The sequence below is a fragment of the Ovis aries genome, chromosome 12 (genome assembly GCF_016772045.2).
Source record: "Ovis aries strain OAR_USU_Benz2616 breed Rambouillet chromosome 12, ARS-UI_Ramb_v3.0, whole genome shotgun sequence".
Taxonomy (NCBI): domain Eukaryota; kingdom Metazoa; phylum Chordata; class Mammalia; order Artiodactyla; family Bovidae; genus Ovis; species Ovis aries.
Window position 1 is genome coordinate 46619246 of NC_056065.1, and position 18437 is coordinate 46637682.

At 54.9% G+C, this 18437-nt stretch overlaps 1 protein-coding gene across 12 annotated transcripts in view; it reads right to left on the reverse strand.

Annotated features, from left to right (window-relative positions):
- The window catches only part of KCNAB2 (potassium voltage-gated channel subfamily A regulatory beta subunit 2), a 96142-nt gene that overhangs the window by 52394 nt on the left and 25311 nt on the right, over positions 1-18437 (reverse strand). For 4 of the 12 annotated variants that reach the window (XM_027975719.3, XM_060396134.1, XM_042257354.2 and 1 more), the window contains 2 exons: positions 6164-6292; positions 4860-4901 (listed from right to left, as the gene is read on the reverse strand). In XM_027975719.3, coding sequence (XP_027831520.1) covers positions 4860-4901; positions 6164-6240 — 119 coding nt within the window. In that variant the 5' untranslated portion in view covers positions 6241-6292. Of the gene's footprint in view, positions 1-4859; positions 4902-6163; positions 6293-16547; positions 16642-18437 lie in introns of those variants that run through there. The other 8 variants (XM_042257357.1, XM_060396133.1, XM_060396132.1 and 5 more) reach the window with 3 other exon arrangements.

Consider the following 18437-nt stretch of genomic DNA (forward strand, 5'->3'; position numbering starts at 1 on the left):
CAGGACGTCAGAAGCAGTCGGTGAATGAGAGGTCCCACAAGGGCCGGGTTTGGAGGCAGTGAGTCCATTAGTCCTATTAGGGCGTCTGCATCTCACCGAGAGAGGCTGAATTATTCACGAGCGCGCCTCTTCCCCTAAAAGCCCGGGAAGTGCAGTTCCGTAGTGCAGCCTGGCAAGGCAGCCTCCTGCGTCCCGGCTGGGAGGGGGGACCGGCTGGGGTCCTGCTGTTCCCTTGGGCGCATGCCCCCCTGCCTGGAGACACTGGACGCTGGGAGGAGGCGCAGGCTGGGCTTTCTGGTCTTTGAGGAAGGGATCCAGGCTGGTTGGCTTTCTTCCCACCACGTTCTTAAATGTCTGCAAGCTGGGGAGCCCAGGGGCCCACAGCATAAGACCACCACCCACAGAGAATGGGTGGGGGCCTGGCGAGACACGCCTTCAGCATGCACAGATGGATGCCCTGCCTCCTTCTGCTGGGACGCACCCCAGATTGTATGTCCTATGCTGCCAGGACCTATATATGGACAGAAGGTTTCTGCAGTTCGCTGTGTAGACACCACATGGAGACCCTTCCTCACTGTCCTGAGCTGGGGTTTGGAAGACGCTTTGTGGCTGAGCCTGGGGGTGATCTATGCTGAGTCCCTGTTCTGGGCTCTTGACCACAGGGGCCCTTCATGTCATCCTGGGACCCCTGCCCCCAAGAGACTCAGCGTGACACTATCTTCCAGCTGAGAGATCGTGCCAGTGGCATGGGATTCTGGACAGAGGCTGAGCTGATTGCCTCATAACACGCTGCTAACGAGGGTGGCTCCAAGGAGTGGGGGGAGCACAGCCCCAGATCTGGAGTGGAAAGAAACGTGAGGCTGGGGGACGGCATGGAAGTGGAGGTGACTGGTAGTGGGGGATGACCTGGAAAGGCCTTCGTGATGGACCTTCTCTCTTTTCTTTAGATTTTTGTTTGTTTGGTCGTACCATGCAGCTTTTGGGATCTTAGTTCCCTGACCAGGGACTGAACCCATACTCCCTGCAGTGGAAGCGCAGAGTCTTAACCGCTGGCTTAATCACCAGGGAAGTCCCTGGGATGGTTCTTAAAGGCCGAAGCCCACGGTCAGTCCCATGGCCTCTGTGTCACATGTCATCCCCAGGCTGGAAGTGGCACTGTGGCCTCGCTACTGGGTGCTGATCGTGAGCCTGACCTGCTTGGAAAGAGGCCCCATCTCCTTCCCCTGGGCACCACTGCCCTCGCATCACACTGTCCTTCTCCACGCCTGCCCCTTGGACACCAAGCCCTGTGGACCTGGCTCCTCTTAACCTCCACTCCATCCTCCCATGGCCCCAGTGGTTCAGCCCTCCTTCACCTCTCCTGGCTCCCACATCTAGCCTTCCCATTCCCCCCATCTCATTCCCTGCTCCTAGGCTTCCTCCCTGCAGCAGAGCCCTGCTCCCTGTCCTGCTCTAACACGATCGATGTCTCCTCAGTGCCCACCAAAGGCAGTCAGGCTCCTCTGCTTGGCATTCTTGGCCCTCCATCCTCAGATCCCCATCTGCCTCCCTAGCCTGGCCTCTGGTCACTCTCTTTCCTGTCCTGTACCTGAAGGCCCAGATGATGTGACTGCCACTTCCTATTCTCTGGGCACCTCTCTGAGCTGTGCTGACTGTCCCCTCTACTGGAATGCTCTTCCTGGTGTCTGTGTTGAGTTCTGTCTAGCCTGAATAAGGTCCAGCTCACCGGCTCTATGATGCCTTCCCTGATTCTCAGCCAGCTAACCACTCACTCCAACAGCTCTCTGGACTCTCTCAAGACCCGTTTACCTCCTAGATGCTATTAGAGTGATTTAGGTTTGGGGTAGATTGTAGTCAGCATCAGTCCTTCTAATGAATATTCAGGGCTGATTTTCTTTAGGATTGACTGGTTTGATCTCCTTGCAGTGCCACGATGTCATAAAAAGGGCAGCAGAGGATGAGAGTGCTTCCCTGGTAGCTTAGCTGGTAAAGAATCTGCCTGCAGTGCAGGAGACCCCGGTTCGATTCCTGGATCAGGAAGATCCCCTGGAGAATGAATGGATGGGCTACCCACTCCAGTATTCTTGGGCTCCCCTGGTGGCTCAGATGGTAAATAATCCACCTGTAATGCGGGAGACCTGGGTTCAATCCCTGAGTTGGGAAGATCCTCTGGAGGAGGGCATGGCAACCCACTGCAGTATTCTTGCCTGGAGAGTCCCCACGGACAGAGGAGCCTGGTGGGCTACAGCCCATGGGGTCCCAAAGAGTCGGACACGACTGAGCGACTAAGCACAGCACAGCACAGAGGATGAGATGGTTTGACAGCATCACTGAGTCAATGGGCATGAGTTTGAGTAAACTCTGGGAGATAGTGGAGGACAGAAAAGCCTGGTATGCTGCAGTCCATGGGGTCTCAGAGTCGAACACCACTTAGCGACGGAACAACATCAGGAACAACAGGATTGCACTACTGTGGCCCATCCTTTTCCCCTTCTGTGTATTATGTGATGTGGTTCTCCCCTGGGCTTTCCCCTTGACATTGGGCTTGGTCATGAGCTTGCTTTGACCCAGAGAATGAGCAGAAGTGACTGTGCCTGTTCAAACCATTGGCCTTCAGACACATTTTTCCTCCGGCACTTCTGCCACAAGAAGAGACCTGGGATGGCCCCTGGTTAGGCATGATGGAGAGAGGGTGAAACTTGCCTTCAGCCTGAAGCCCAGAGACCAATCCAGCTGAGCCCAGCCTAGATGAACTGACTTCAGTCAACCCACAGACACATAAGCCCCTGAGTCTTGGGGTAGTTTGTTATGCAGCCTCCTGTGTACGAGCTGACAGGTACACGGTCTTCCCTCTTTTACCTGTCTGTAAGTTGCTGGAGGGCAGGGCCTTGGGACATTTTGCCCTGTTGAAGGAGGGGTGCCACCCTTCTGGCTGACTTAAATAACCATCCACCAGCCATGTCAGAGCTGGGTGATGAGGATACCCCACTGGGAGTGGCACCCAGTACGCTGAATGATCCCACCCCATTAAGGCCATCACCAGAGGCCCCGCAAGAGATGCCTGAGTGTCTGTGTGAAGTGACCACACTGGAGCCTCAAAGGGCAGGATGGCCAGAGCCTGTGGCGTTGAATGTGGAGAGGCTGAGCAGGGAGTGGGGTGGGGGGTGTCTTCAGATCCGGGGATTCAATTCCCCCACAGAGGCCCTCCTCGGAGCAAGAAGCCCTCACAGGGATCGGATGCTCACCCAGAGGGGTTCCCAGAGGGTGGACAAAAGGGTGGATCCGGGGGGTTCTGGGGTTAGCAAGGGGCGTGGGGCACCCTTTCATTTCCATTTGACTCACTGGGAACTTCCTATGGGCCCTTTCAGCTGCCGGCCTGGCCTGCTCTCGTCTCACCTTACTCCTTTCCTTCCGGGAGTGAGGCAGGCCTCAGAACAGCATCTGAGGATGCAGCTTAAGTGCATGTCTGGTTTCACTGGTTGAATCCTTCTGGACAGATGGCACACATTCATTCTGGCATATTATGTCATACATACATGCACACACACACACACAATATATATACATATACACACACGCATACCCACATACCCACACACACAACACATGTACACACATACAAATACACACACATACACACAACACACATACACACAACACACATACACAGACATGTGTATATGATGATAAACACTTGTATCCAGTAAGAGCATTTGCAAACCTAATAAGTTCAGCCCTAACTATTTCGAGCAAGACCTTATCTAGCCAAACCTCCAGCAGAATCAGATTTGGACCTCTCTTCAGAGCTCTCTGTAAGGGGGAAGACCTCATGGGAGGCACCAAAGCAGTGGGGAAAATGAGCTTGAGAACTCAGACCCACAGTCGTGTTGAGACACAGGACGAAGAAGACTGCATGAAGGAAGAATCACAGGGAAGTCTGGCGCCAACCCCCACACCCACTGCCTGAGCAGGGCCCCTGGAGCATCGGCAATAAGACGCCACGGCTCTGTCACCGCTGGGGTGCACACGCCAGGGAGCTGGCTCTGGACAGAGACCTCTCAGGCCTGGAGGCCACGATGCACCACAGACAGAGCCCTGCCCGCTGAGTGTCAAGTCCCAAAGCTGGCGGCGCTGCCCTGTGAGTTCCATAAGCCTGAAGTGTTTGCCATGGAGGAAAATGTCGAAGTAAATTCCCAGAGCTAGAGATTTTCAAGAGCATGTGTGTTCGTGGCGCATGCCCTACCCTAGAGGTCAGGAAGAGGCTGCACAGAGGGAGGCAGGGACCCGTCCTGGAGGATTCTGCTGATGGCAGGTGCCTCAGGCTGGACTGCAAGCCTGTCCCATCTGCTGACAGCCTCTCCCTCTGGGGACACGGGTGTGCTGACTTCCAACAGGGAAATAATCAGAAAGAAGCCAGCACATCCATCCCCACCCTGACCCAGGTCCCGTCGGAGCCACACACCGCAGGGAGCTCTGTAGGCTGCAAATCAGCTCAGATCCAAGGACAAGGGGAGAATGAGGGGCTGGGGGCATGTCTTTCACTTTGACCAGCCAAGAGCACAAGCTGGGATCACAGGAAAGGACGCAATCCGCCGCCGGAGGAGCGACGTTTTAAGAGAGATCTGGCGAGTGCCCAGCTCAAATCAAAGCAAGTTCCAGATGAACCCACACGACGAGCCCGACTGCACGGTTTCATCATGATGCCGTCGCAACACCGAGAGAGGACCAGAGCCTGAATCTCATGGGGGAGGATTTTCACGTGCGGAGAAATCGCCAGTGCCCCCGGCCCGGATGGCGGGATCCTCCCACCCGCTCCCGTGCTTGCTGCCGGTTTTAGGGAAAACGGAGAAGCTCGTTACCTGTAAAACTGGAGCTGTCTTTTGGGGCTCCCATACCGAGTACTGCGGACAGCAATGGAGGGGAGAGAAGGAGACAGGGAGAGAAGAGAGAGAAGCCACAGTTGTCATCAGCCACGCACAGGGAGGTGCCAGCCCGGGAAGCATCACCGACGCCCCGAAACCCCGGCCCCGCCCCCCTCTGCTTGGGTACCGAGCGCTCGGCCGCAGCGCCACCCAGTGGCACAGGGAAGCAGAGGCCCGTTTATTTGGACACGGGGGTCTCTGCCTGGTCTGGTTCTCACGCCCAGCGGGGAAGTGAAGCCTAGAGGCTAACCTCTGGGGGAGTCGTTGGGTTTTCACGAATCATAACAACGATTGAAAACACTCAAACCAGGAAATGCCCACACTCACCTGCTGGCAAGTCTGCAGGAGACTATGGGATTCTTTTGAGGATCTCGATGAAGGAGGGATGCCCCTGTTCCCCATGGTTTTTGCAGACACTCATTCTAGCTCAGGCCCTGACAGTGACCTGAAGATCCAGCGGCTGAAGGACTGATGAGCCCCAGGGTTCCACTCGCACCCCAGTCTTCCGTGACAGCAATGCCATCAGGGTCTGTGCTCTGACCACAAAGCCAGCTGCTCCACCCCACACCTTCCCCACAGCCTCCCTGTGGTTCAGCCTGGGCTATTTTCCAAATGGAAAGACCCAGAACTGGATCTGGAAATGGGCTTTCCAGGAGAAGTTCTCATGGGCCCAGTGAGCACCTGGACGCCCCCACTGTCCACAGGCTCCACACTTGCTATAAGGCTTTGAGCCTCATTCAGGGTGTCGGGGAAGCTGGTGGCACCGCAGGAGTCATAACATGTAAAAGAGAAACAGAATCCAGGAAGGGCCTCTGTTACCTCCCACGGAATATTTCAGAAGAGTCAGAGACAAGGCAGGAGCCTAATCCTGGCCCTATCCCACCTGGTCAAACCTCTCATTTTTTTCTTCCCATTTTGGTCTTAAAGGCTTCCCTGTGGCTCAGATGGTAAAGAATCTGCTTACAATGCAGGAGACCCAGGTTTGATCCCTGGGTCTGTAAGATCCCCTGGAGAAGGAATGGCAACCTACTCCAGTATTTTTTACCTGGAAAATCCCATGGACAGAGTAGCCTGGTGGGCTATAGTCCATGGAGAAACGGTTGGCTTGCGTGCAACTTACAGCCCTGTGTGCTCACTTAGTCCCTTCCCTCTGGGTCATGGGGAGGTGGCTGGCTTGGGGACCCCTCCTCAGAGGCAGGACTGATCTTGGGAGGGCTTGGGGGATGATGCAAGGGGGTCACCTGTAGATCATGCCGGGGGAGCCCGTCTGCCGCAGGGAGAGCCGAGCTGGGGAGCCTGTGGTTGATTCCGGATACATGGAGCCGGCCTCACTTGCCCTGACGCGCTCCCTTCTTCACGGAGGCGAGGTTCTGAAGGGAGAGCAGAGAAAGAGAGGAGCTGGTTAAAAAAGACCAGTCAGGTATGGTCAAGATGCTCTGTGATCCTGAAGCCTGGTTCGTTGGGCATCTGTATGTCCTTTGTCAGATAGACAGGGCTTCCCTGTTGGCTCAGCAGTAAAGAATCCACCTGCCAATGCAGGAGACACAAGTTCGATCCCTGGGCTGGGAAGATCCCCTGGAGAAGACAATGGCTACCCCTTCAGTATTCGTGCCTGGAGATTTCCATGCACTGAGGAGCCTGGCGGGCTACAGTCTATGGGGTCGCAAAGGGTCAGACACGATTGAGCGACTGAGCACGCATGTACGCATCAGACAGACAGATAGACAAACCCACGGGGGCTCAGATGAGCCTGAGGTCCGGTTCAGTGCTGGTGAAGACTCCACTCCATCCCTCCATGCTCCCAGCCTACCCCTCCCTGACTGCTTTCCTGAGGTTCTGGGAGCCCTTCTCCATTGCCCAAACTCTGTAGAGATGGGAGGACCAGAGCCAATCTGTGGACTTGGGGTCTGGGCTGTCTTCCTCAGGCCAGGAGGTAACACTGCGGTCACCCAGGATCCTATTGGGTAATTCACTTTCCCTGGGGCTTACCAGGTGGCACTAGTGGTAAAGAATTTGCCTGCCAATGCAGGAGGTGCAAGAGATTGGAGTTCGATCCCTGGGTAGGGAAGATCCCCTGGAGGAGGAAATGGCTACCCACTCCAGTATTCTTGCCTGGGAAATCCCATGGATAGAGGAGTCTGGCAAGTTACAGTCCATGGGGTTGCAAAGAGTCAGACATGACTGAAGTGACTTAGCTTGCATGGCATGCATGCACTTTCCCTGACCCCAGCCCACTGAGGGGGGAGGGGAGCGATCATGCTACTCTGCTCAGTCCTTCCAGTGGTTTCCCCTTCTATCCAGAGTGAAAGCCTCGGTCTCAACAGTGGCCTCCGCCTGAGCCATGACCTCTCTGACATCCCACCCCGCCTCCTGCCTCTTTGCTTACTGCCACAGATAATATGGGCTCCATAGGGTCCTGTGAGCCCCACAGACACTCCAACCTCAGGGTGTCCACACCTGGTCTCTCTTCTGCCCAAGCTCTCTGACCCCAGACCCACCTGAGGGACCCTGACCTTCACCTCCTGATACAGAGGTCACATTGTCATGGAGTCATCTCTGGATGTGTGTGCATGCATGCTCAGTTGCTTAGTATTGTCCCAACTCTTTGCAACCCCATGGACTGTAGCCCACCAGGCTCCTCTGTCTATGGAATTTTCCAGGCAAGAATACTGGAATGGGTTGCCATTTCCTTCTCCAGGGGATCTTCCCAACCCAGGGATTGAACCTGCATCTGTGGAGTCTCCTGCATTGGCAGGCAGATTCTTTACCACTGAGCCACCTGGGAAGCCCCTTCTTTGGACACTATCTTAACCCTTCCTTGGCACCTGTCACCTTCTAGCACATCTTATATTTCACTTGCTGTCTCATTTATGACCCCAATATGTCAGCTCCATGGATGCAGGGAGTTTTGTCTGCTGGGTTCACAGCTGTGCCTGGCACATCTTGGGTAGGGGGAGGGCTAGGGACTGGGGCCTGAGGAGCAGGCGACAGGGCAGTCTTCTCTGGGGTTGCAATGCCCGCTCTGTCCAGTAGGGGTGATCACGGCAGCTACAGGTGGCATTGGTCACTTAGGGAGGCGCTCTAAGCGCCTAGCCCGGAGTCTGGAAGGTCAGCTCCCTCAGGGTCAGAAGCGAGCTTCTGAGCCCACAGCCAGGGCCTGGCCATGCTCTGATGCCCACTTATGAGGAAAAGAACCACAAGTCACGATCCGTGCTTGTCTCATTCCTCCTGGGGAGGTCAGCACCTTGGCCGCCCCAGAGAGGGAAAAGGATTGGTGAGGTTTCCCCAAGGCCCCTGCTTAGCATTCAGGACACAGTTCAGGGGCACAGCCAACGTGCCCAGAGCCCACATCCTTGCTCTGCAGCTGCCACCATCCAATCAGGAGCCACTGCATCTGCCAGGCAGCCAATCCCCGAGGACATGACGTCCTAGTGGGGATGCTGTGACTCCCAGGCTCTGCTGGGCTCCCGCACCTCTGAGGCAGGCAAGCAGGCATGCCCCCCACTCCCCGGGATTATTCAGAAGCTGTGGAACAACACACCAGGCTCAAGAGGGTCGGGAGGGGCAGCTGAGAGGGTGTGGCTTGGGGTCCAGGCTGCGAGTCTGAAGGCTGGGTCCCTCTGGTCTCCTGCACACCGACTGGATCTACGTGTGACCTTGAACAAACTACCTGGTTTACACCTGGAGACACAGCATGGAGTGCTCACAAGGCCTGTTCATACTTTCTCACGGGAGCAAAGAGAAGATATGCTCTGAGCCCAAGAGGAGAGATGCTGAGTCAGTCCCAGCTCTTACCCTTTGCAGGCTGAGCTGAGTGATGACAGGGAACCTAGAGGGTCAGGAGACTCCAAGTGTGGACAGTCTTCTCTACAACTTATTATTTTGAAAACTTGCAAACATCAGAAAAATTGTAAAAGCTCAGAACAGCAGCAAACACCTACTGCCCTTCATCCTACTTACCCATGGTCCACATCTGCCCCGTGTGCGCGCACTGTCTCCCCTCCCCCTTCCTCACGTCTTCTCCCCTCTTCTCACACACACTTTTTTCCTGCACCATTTGATAGTTGTGATCTCATGCACGTCACCCCTCAGCACTGCAGCAAGCATCTTCTGAGAATAAGAATAGTCTTATATAACCCAATACCAGGATCATGGCTAAGGCAATTAACTCAATACCACCCCATATAGGTGGCTTAGTGGAAAAGAATCTGTCTGTCAATGCAGGAGTCATGGGTTCAATCCTTGGGTTGGGAAGATCCCCTGGAGAAGGAAAGGACAACCCACTTCAGTATTCTTGGCTGGAAAAATCCCATGGATGGTGGAGCTCGGTGGGCTGCAATCCATGGGGTTTCAAAGAGTAGGACACGACTTAGCAACAACAACAGCAACAATCTGATATATAGCCTATATTAAAATGTTCCTCATTCTTCAAAAAAGAAGAAAAATCTCATATAAACAACCTAATCTACCACCTAATAAAAGAATTAGAAAAAGAACAAACAAAATCTGAAGTCAGCAGAAGGAAGGAATAAAGATCAAAGAAGAAATAAATAAAATGGAGATTAAAAATTTCCAATGATTCCAAAATATCTTCTATAGCTTAAAAAATTCCAGAATCCACTCAAGGTTCACAAATGGCCTCGGTTATTTCCCTCCTGATCCAGCACCACTCCCACCCCCATCGCTGTTTTCATTTTTGCTTTTCATGGTATTGAGGTTTTTGCAAAGCTCAGGCCGTGAGTCCTGCAGACGGCCCCATGGTTCGCATTTGTGACTGCAGCCTGATAATTAGATCTGGCTAAACCTTTTTGGCGAGGTGTGTCCTTCTGGCACATCTAAACAGGACGCACACGTGTTTGCCCATGACGGGCCAGGCAGCTTCTGTCACTTGGTTAAGACGGCTTCCACCCGGCGCGGTGCACTCCTTCCTTCATAATTACCCGGGAACCACAAGGAGGCCTCTCTGAGGCTGCGTGACGATCCAGTTCCTCTGCAATCTCTCACTGGAAGTGTTTTCCCCACTTCAGTTTTCTGAGAAAGGCCGCTATGCAACCGGTTAAGGCTCCAAGCGCAGACGTGAGAGGGCTGGAGGCCGAGTTTAAATGGGAAGGAAACAAACACGGACTCCTGCGGGTCTCAGGCTGTCATCAAAGCTGCAAACCCAGGCAGGCCCTGACGGTCAGACTCTTGCAGGGACTTGACTGAGGGCCCCAGAGCGGCGGGATGGGCCCTGAGACTTGGGCTGACAGTATTCTGGGCAAGTGGACCCATGACATGATTTTAAACACAGACACGCGCACTGACACCCACAGAGGGAAAGACCCAGAATGAACTGGGATGAACTGGGCAAAAAGTTCAGGGTCACAGCAGACCACGGTGAGGCACCCTCAACTAGGACACATGAGCTCTCTCTTCAAGCCTCAGTTTTCTCATCTGCAAAATGGGTGGCTGGCCTATAAGACCCTCAATTTCTCTGTTGCAGCTCAGAATAAATGACTATATTATTCTGGGGGCTGATGTCCCTGAGGGTGTCCAATTCAGAGCTGGAAGTGGCTTCCTCTCTCTCTCTCTTTCTCTGATCCTTCACCCTCAGCATTGAAGATGGAATCTGACTTCTCAGACTTGATAAGAGCTACTTGCACGAGAGGGAAGAATTCAGTGCATCCATGCGAGAGAAGAAAAATAATTCACAGTGAAGCCAAGAAACCGTAACGTTCAGACCAAGCCAGTGAGTCGAGAGATGCTTTCTGATTGAGTCTGCTTGGCGGACCACCTGCTCTGGTTTCTCAGATGTTCTGGTTGATGAGCTGGCATCTGATTTGCATAGGAGGGAATGAGGGTCTAGGAGACTGAGTCATCGGTCTCCAAGCCTCACTCCTCCCATAAACAGGTCTTCTGCTGAGTGACTCTGCCACTTCCCCCAAACATGCACGCGTGCGCGCACACACACACACAAACGCTCAGACCAGTGGAGAATGAGCAGAATGACGAGGTGCCATCTCTAGCCTCAGCCATAGGAGACTTGTACTGGAGCCTCTGCAATTGTCATGGACGAACCTGCCCAAGACAACTCCCACCACCTCTGGTCCAAAGAGGCCAGGCTCCCATGCAAGAGCCACCTGACCTTAGCTGGGCATCGCCAGCTGCCCTGTGATGCGGAGCTGGCAGAACCAGGAATGCACTGACCTGCCACGAGGACTGTTATCCAGAAGGAGTGGACTTTTAACTTTAGCACTGCTGGCAGCATGTTCTGGGTCATTCTTTTTACACTAAATTATAACTCCACTGGGTGACCGGGAGCTACTTCCAGTTACTGGAAAAGGAGGTCAGGCTGTCTCTCTACTGTAGACTCTGGAGCCCAAAACTTGGGTGATGGGGACCTTCATTTAAGTTAGATTTCGTGATGTGAAGTTAGCCCTTTGAGCTTTGGAGAGGGTGCATGCATGCTAAGTCACTTCAGTCGTGTCTGACTCTTTGTGATCCCATGGATGGTAGCCTGTCAGGCTCCTCTGTCCATGGGATTCTCCAGGCAAGAATACTGGAGTGGGTTGGGATGCCCTCCTCCAGGGGATCTTCCCGACCCGGGGACTGAACCCACGTCTCTTATGTCTCCTGCACTAACAGGTGTGTTCTTTACCACTAGCACCACCTGGGAAGCCCTTCTGGAGAGGGTAACTGTTTCTAAATCGAAATCTTGCTGGAGGGATTTAGTGGTGGTTTAGTGGGTAAGATTGTGTTCCCAAGGCAGGTGGTCTGGGTTCCATCCCTGGTCAGGGAACTAGATTCCACATGCTGTAACTAAGACCTGGTGCAGTCAAATAAGTAAATAAATAAAAATTAGTATTAAGAAAGAATCCTGCAGGAGCCTATTCACGCTTCCACCTTCTTTTAGGGCTGGGTGGGTGACCCGGCTCCATTCTGAATGACTCTGGGAGACCATTCCAGGTGTTGGAGAGGGAGTCGAGGCCCACTTGGGGTTCAAATCTGCCCCTCGGTTTGAGCTGTAACTGCCCTTTATTAGTATCTGCTGCTGCTGCTGCTGCTAAGTCATTTCAGTCGTGTCCGACTCTGTGCGACCCCATAGACAGCAGCCCACCAGGCTCCCCCGTCCCTGGGATTCTCCAGGCAAGAACACTGGAGTGGGTTGCCATTTCCTTCTCCAATGCATGAAAGTGACAAGTGAAAGTGAAGTTGCTCAGTCTGTCCAACTCTTTGTGACTCCATGGACTGCAGCCTACCAGACTCCTCCGTCCATGGGATTTTCCAGGCAAGAGTACTGGAGTGGGGTGCCTTTGCCTTCTCCGTTATTGGTATCTGGCCTTGGGCAAATCTCTTGACCTTCCCAAGTGTCAGTTTCTCCATCTGTGAGATGGGATGGTAAGAGGAGTCGGGGAGGAGCTGATGTGTTCCCAGGTGGGGAAAGCAGTGAGGGGCCCGGGGGCTGGGATCTGCCTGTGACCAGCCTGGCTGAGGGAAAGTGCTGCCCAGGGCTGGGAAAGTCTGAGATCATAGCTCCTGCCTGAACATTTGCGCTCTGAGCCAATGGCAGCTGAGGTGGTTCTTCCACAGGTGTGTCCATCCTAGAGGCAGCCTGCTCCCGCGCAGCGGTCCTGCCTTCCAGAAAAATCACTTTTCAGGGTCCTCAGACTCACTACAACTCCTTTGCTGCCTCTCTCCCTTGTTCTCAGAAGTCTTCTCATCTTTTTCACTTTTCCAGAAAAAGTCTCATTGCTTACTGAAGAGACCATGTGCAGCTGTGACTCAGTGTCATGATGCGGGGCCATCTGGGGCTGCACCCTCATTCTGGACCATCCTGGAAGCTCAGAGGGTCCAGAAGGCTGGGCCCTAGTTCACTGAGGTCTTAAGAATGATAACACGGTATCAGTTACCTATTGCCACATGACAAGGATTAGTGGCTTACAACAACAAACGTTTCTCACACAGCTTTGGAATCAGGAGTCCGGGACTGACTTGACTGGGTGGTTCTGGCTCAGGGTTTCTCCTGAGGCTGCATGCAGGATGTCAGCTGGGGCCACAGTCTCATCTGAAGGCTCCTCTTCTATTTTCTTGCCTCACCATGCAGCTTACGGGATCTTAATTCCCTGGTCTGGGACTGGACCCTGGCCCTCAGCAGTGAGAGGTCAGAGTCCTAACCATTGGACGGCCGGGGAATTCCCTTGAAGGAGCCTCTTCTTAGACATCTCCTGAATGAAGCTGTGTACAGGATGAGTCTTGTACTCCCTGGATCTCTCACGCAAAAGCAGGTGGCTTCCCCCAGGGCAAGGGATGGAGAGAGAGCAGCTGCTGTGTCTTACCTGACTGAGACTCAGGAGATGTGTCTATGGGTCATAAAGCCCAACCCAAATATGACAGAGGGTGTGAGGACCAGAAGGTGGGGCCCCTTGAGGCCATCTCGGTGGTTCACCATGGAGACACCAGTGATGGACTCTTTCTTGCTCTTCCTCAGTCCTCATTTTCCGTGCCTTTCCATGCTGTTCATAGGGTTCCTGCGGCAAGAATACTGGAGTGGTTTGCCATTCCCTCCTCCAGTGGACCACGTTTTGTTGGAATTCCTCACTAAGACCTGTCTGTCTTGGGTGGCACGGCAAGACTCATAGCTTCATTGAGCTATGCAAGTCCCTTCACCATGACAAGGCTGTGATCCCAAGGCTCAAGAAGGCTGAGCGCCAAAGAATTGATGCTTTCAAATTGTGGTGCTGGAGAAGACTCTTGAGAGACCCTTGGACAGCAAGGAGATTAAACCAGTCAATCCTAAAGGAAATCAACCCGAATATTCATTGGAAGGACTGATGCTGAAGCTGAAGCTCCAATACTCTGAACACCTGATATGAAGACCTGACTCACTGGAAAAGACCCTGATGCTGGCAAAGATTGAGGGCAGGAAGAGAAGAGAGTGACAGAGGATGAGATGGTTGGATGGCATCACTGACTCAATGGACATGAATCTGAGCAAACTCTGGGAGATGGTGAAGGACAGAGGAGCCTGGTATGCTGCAGTCCATGGGGCTGCAGAGTCCAACATGACTGAGTGACTGAACAACAGCAACATTTCCCCTGAGACCACAGGGATGTTGGCTCCAACAGGGTAGGGGGCATCACTTCCTGTGCTCACTGATTGTCCCAGCAGCATCAGGTACATGGAAGATGCTCTGTGAAGTACTCACTGGGGGACCAAGGAGAAGCTCATGGTGCCTGGGTGTGACGGGCGTTGGGTGATCTCCCCAGAAGCTCAGGCCTCAGGGTTAGGACTCAAGTTCCTGCTTCTCAAACTGATATCATTTTGCATGCTGCTTCTCGAACCCTGGAAATCCTTCCTATCAAAGCCCTGAGGTATAGCTTCGACTGTGACACAGCACAAAACCACCATCCTTTACAGGCCCAGAGCCTGCGGGAGCCACGATGGCCACAGGGCGCCTCAAGAAGAGACAGGAAGAGGTGTAACTGCTTGAAACCACAAAGATCCGGAAGGGTGCTTGTGTAACTCTGCTTCCTCTCTCTCCCAGAAGCTAGGAGCCCCAAGATGGGAGACAACTCCTCCCCTACGAGCAAGATGGGCAGCAAAGGGTGAGAACTACCGAATCTGTGTGCACTTGAGGTGTCCATTGTGCTCATGGAGTCATCGTGGGGGACAAGCAGAGGGGCCTGGTTGCTAGAAGGGACCTGAGGTCAACACCACCACTCCCAAAGAGCACCATCCAGATCTTGCTGAGTCAGATGTTCGCGGGGAGAACGGTGCAATCTTTTTAGGGGCTGGGGGTCGCAGCCAGGATGCTCTGCTGTCTGCCAATGAGAACCTCAGTCTCTCCTCTCAGCTCCAGAGGCCTGAGCCAGGGGGACGGGTGGCATAGTGACTGCCCCCCCCACCAACCCAACACTTTATAGCATGGACCACATGTGGTCAGACAACAGTGGAGAAATCTGGACCTGTCATGGAGCCCAGGGGTAAGACTGCCTGATGGTGTCTGTTCACATGTCTGATCAGTGCCCCATTAATAATTCCTTATCAAGATCACAGACTAAAAGTTTTCATCTTTTCAGAGCAACCTTCAGATGCCTGTTCCCTGATTACAAACAGGTCAGTCAGCATAGAGCCAGGGCTGGACTGTTTCAGGGAGAGTTCCTGCTCATATATAATTAGCGTCATGATAAAAAAGATTACGGTCCCCAAACCCACCTCTCCCAAAGCAATGATGACAGGCCTTTCCCCTAGTGCAGACCACCCAGGTCCACACCCACTGCTCATGCACCTGCTGGCTGGGTGCTTTCCACTTGAGGTGAAGCCTCACTGTGGTTCCTGGGTACGTCCCAGCTGCAGGTAGTGATGGCGGGTTGGGGGTCAGCAGCCAAAGGCCCCCAGTCTTGGGGACACCCTGGGAGGGGATGGAGGCTTGGCTCATGGGGTAGGGGGGCTCATCTCTCGGCCATGGCTTCCCCAGCACCATCCAGATCCTGGTGACCACAGGCGGAAGGGTGTGGTCACTTGATCCTGGGAAGAGGGGCCTTGGCACTCTACAGACCATGTGAGCTGCAGCGGGTCAGGGCAAGACGCAGGAAACAAAACCCCACACATGCTCTGGAATCTCCATAACCTTGCCCGAGTGCCCAGGCCAAGGCCTCCCCACGGTCATTTATTCAGCGACCATCAGAGCCTTCCTGTCCCGGCCCAGGAAGCTCAGGGTCTCCTTCCCGCCCGCCACCCTGGCCTCCCACAGTGACCACAGCCTGCACCGACATCCTGCCGGGGCCCAGAGTGGAGAGAAGAGCGAGGCTGGGGAGGGAGGTGCCAAGAGGCTGCGCTTTTCCGGGCCTGGAGGAGGCGCCTTAGGCACCAGGGAGCTTGCCTTGTGCTCCCTCCACGTGGTGACCACGGGTGCTCTGCCAGGACAGAACTGAAGGGTGGGGAAGGGATCCGAGGGATCCTCCTGCCACCCCCTCTTGCCCTGAACTCTGCCCACCAGCAGAGGGGAGGGATGGGGCCCCTTTCACCATTTTTAAGGCAGGACCCCCCTCCTTCTGACTGTAAAACTACTCTCTACTCAGAGATGGGAACCCAGGTCTGGGGTGGTGGTCAAGGGGGTTTCTGGAGACAGCAGACCAGTAAGCTCCTCTCCAGGAGCTGCTGGGGCTGCTCAGCAGCTGCCCCCTCACCCCCCAGGCCCCACGGAGGAGGCCCCGCTGCGCCCTTGATCTCCGGCAGCAACTTGACTGGGCGATGACAGCAGAAGCCAGCCACCCGGGAGGCAGAGCTGTGTCAGACACCCCCACTGTGCGCCACACGCCGCGCCCCGCCAGCCCGCCCGCCGCCCCGCAGCCACTGGGTCAGAGGAAGCTTGCCAGTCTCTCCAGGGTGGGTAGGGGGGGCACCTGCAGCTGCTGTGACAGCTGGCCACGTGGGCTCCGCCTGGGTCTAGCAGGGAGTCCACAGGGGCAGCTCCCACCCTGGCTTCAGCCAGTCCTGTGGGGGCCCAGGGCCCAGGGAGCAGCTGGGCCGAGGAACCCTGGCAGTCAAGGGAGCACCCCAACCCTGCAGAGCGAGCTGGGGTGCTGTCCCCTCAAGCACAGACCCCATCCTGGGAAGCAGAGTCCCCACAACGTCCCGAGTACCTGCTCTCGGGTCAGAATGGCCGGAGACAAGAACATCTTGGTGTGTACGAGGTGGAAGGTGAACACGGCGGGACCATGGGCCAACCAGGAAGCTGGTGGCGTGAGCGACAATGCGGAGGATGCTTGGCGAGACAGGGTGTGGCTTCTAGTCCCAGGCGTGTCCTGAGGAGGGCCCCAGACAGCCCGGGGGGCCCGTCTCTGCCAGGGGGTGGGGACAGATATACGCCAGGCAGCCACGAAGCTAGCTCTGGGGCTGTTAAAAAGAGTTCCTGCTTACTGGCGCCAGCTTTGTGCCAGGGCTGGGCTACACACCTTCTACCCTCGCCTCTTCATTTGATTGTCCCCAGAGCCCTGGGTGGGGGTGTTACTGCTGCATGGATGATGACCCTGAGGGTCAGAGGTCAGGCCTATGGCTGGGATACAAACCCAGGACTGGGCTGATTCCAGAGTTGCGCTCTGAGTCAGGTACTGCTAGGACACCCCCCCGGGGGGACAGTGAATCTGTGCAGGAATCTGCCTCTCACTCGCATCCCAGTCCTGGTCCCAGCACTGTGCCAGGACACAGCAGGTGCCTGAAGGTGATGTGAAGGTGGGGCAGCCTGGGAGGACAGGTGAGGGGGATGCCCCTTCCTGGGGGGGCGGGGAGGGGAGAGCCAGAGGGAGGGTGTGGATGGAATGTTCCATCTGTGCTGTGCTGCACCTGCAGCCCCAGACACGGCCCATCACCCGGCCAACCACGGATTCTCCCCCCGCACCTCCCAGGTGGGCCCCCCTCTGCCTCAGGGGTGGGCACATGGCTCTGAGGCTGCTGCAGTCCCGGCAGGATGAAGACACACAAGGGGTGATGGAAAACAAAGGGGAAAGAGAAGTGAGAAGTAAACAGCCTGGCGGGGGTGGGGGTGGGGGTTGGGGGGAGAACAGGAGGGAGAGGAGTGGGGAGGGAGAGCAAAGAGAAAAAAAGAGAAGCCCTGGGGAGGGGTTTGGGAGGAGAGCCCCCTGGCTGAGTATCCCCAGTCACACACAGCCCTTGCTGCCTTTAACCCTCAAAGGTGGGGATGCCTTTACAGTCAGGACTCTAGGCCCATGAATATTAAATGCTACTCAAGGCTACCATAGCCTGCCAGGCTCCTCTGTCCATGGGATTCTCCAGGCAAGAATACTGGAGTGGGTAGCTACTCCCTTCTCCAGGGGATCTTCCCGACTCAGGAATCAAACCCAAGTCTCCCGCATTGCAGGTGGATTCTTTACCGTCTGAGCCACCAGAGAAGCCACAGTGAGTCAGGCCTCAAACTGCAGCTTCTTTCACGGCCCCTGAGAGTAAACCGTTTTTCTGCAAGCATCTGCCAACGCTTCTTCAAGACATTCCTTTGGAAGTGGGAGGGCAGGCGACCGCTCAACGCTGGGCTTCAAAGTTCAGGATACTTCATTTGGTCTCAGGGGCTTCTCTGTGGACGTGTTTGAGCCATAGATTTGAGCTGGATCAATAAACATGACAGAGTTGCTGAGTGGTCCATTGGCCACCTACGGGCCTCACCTCCTGAGTCATCTTCCAGCTGGTGAGGCTGGGACACAGTCTATCAGCAGAATCCTGGTTGAGGTTCCAGGAAATGTTGCTTTCCTTGTGGCAAGGGAATCTTCTGGAATTTTTCTTCCTCATGAGGAGGCTGCCTCCTGAGTTCTGCCTCTGTTTTTTCTTTTTGGCCGTGCCTTGTGGCATGTGGGATCTTAGCTCCCTGGGATCTAGCCTGTGCCCCCTGCGTCAGGAGCACATGGAGTCTTACCCATGGACCACAGGGAAGTCCTCTGCCTCCATTTTCAGCACAAGGAGTGATGCAGGGTGCAGGGTGTCTCAAGCTGGGGCAGGGGGCAGGAGGCAGCCTGCATGGGGTA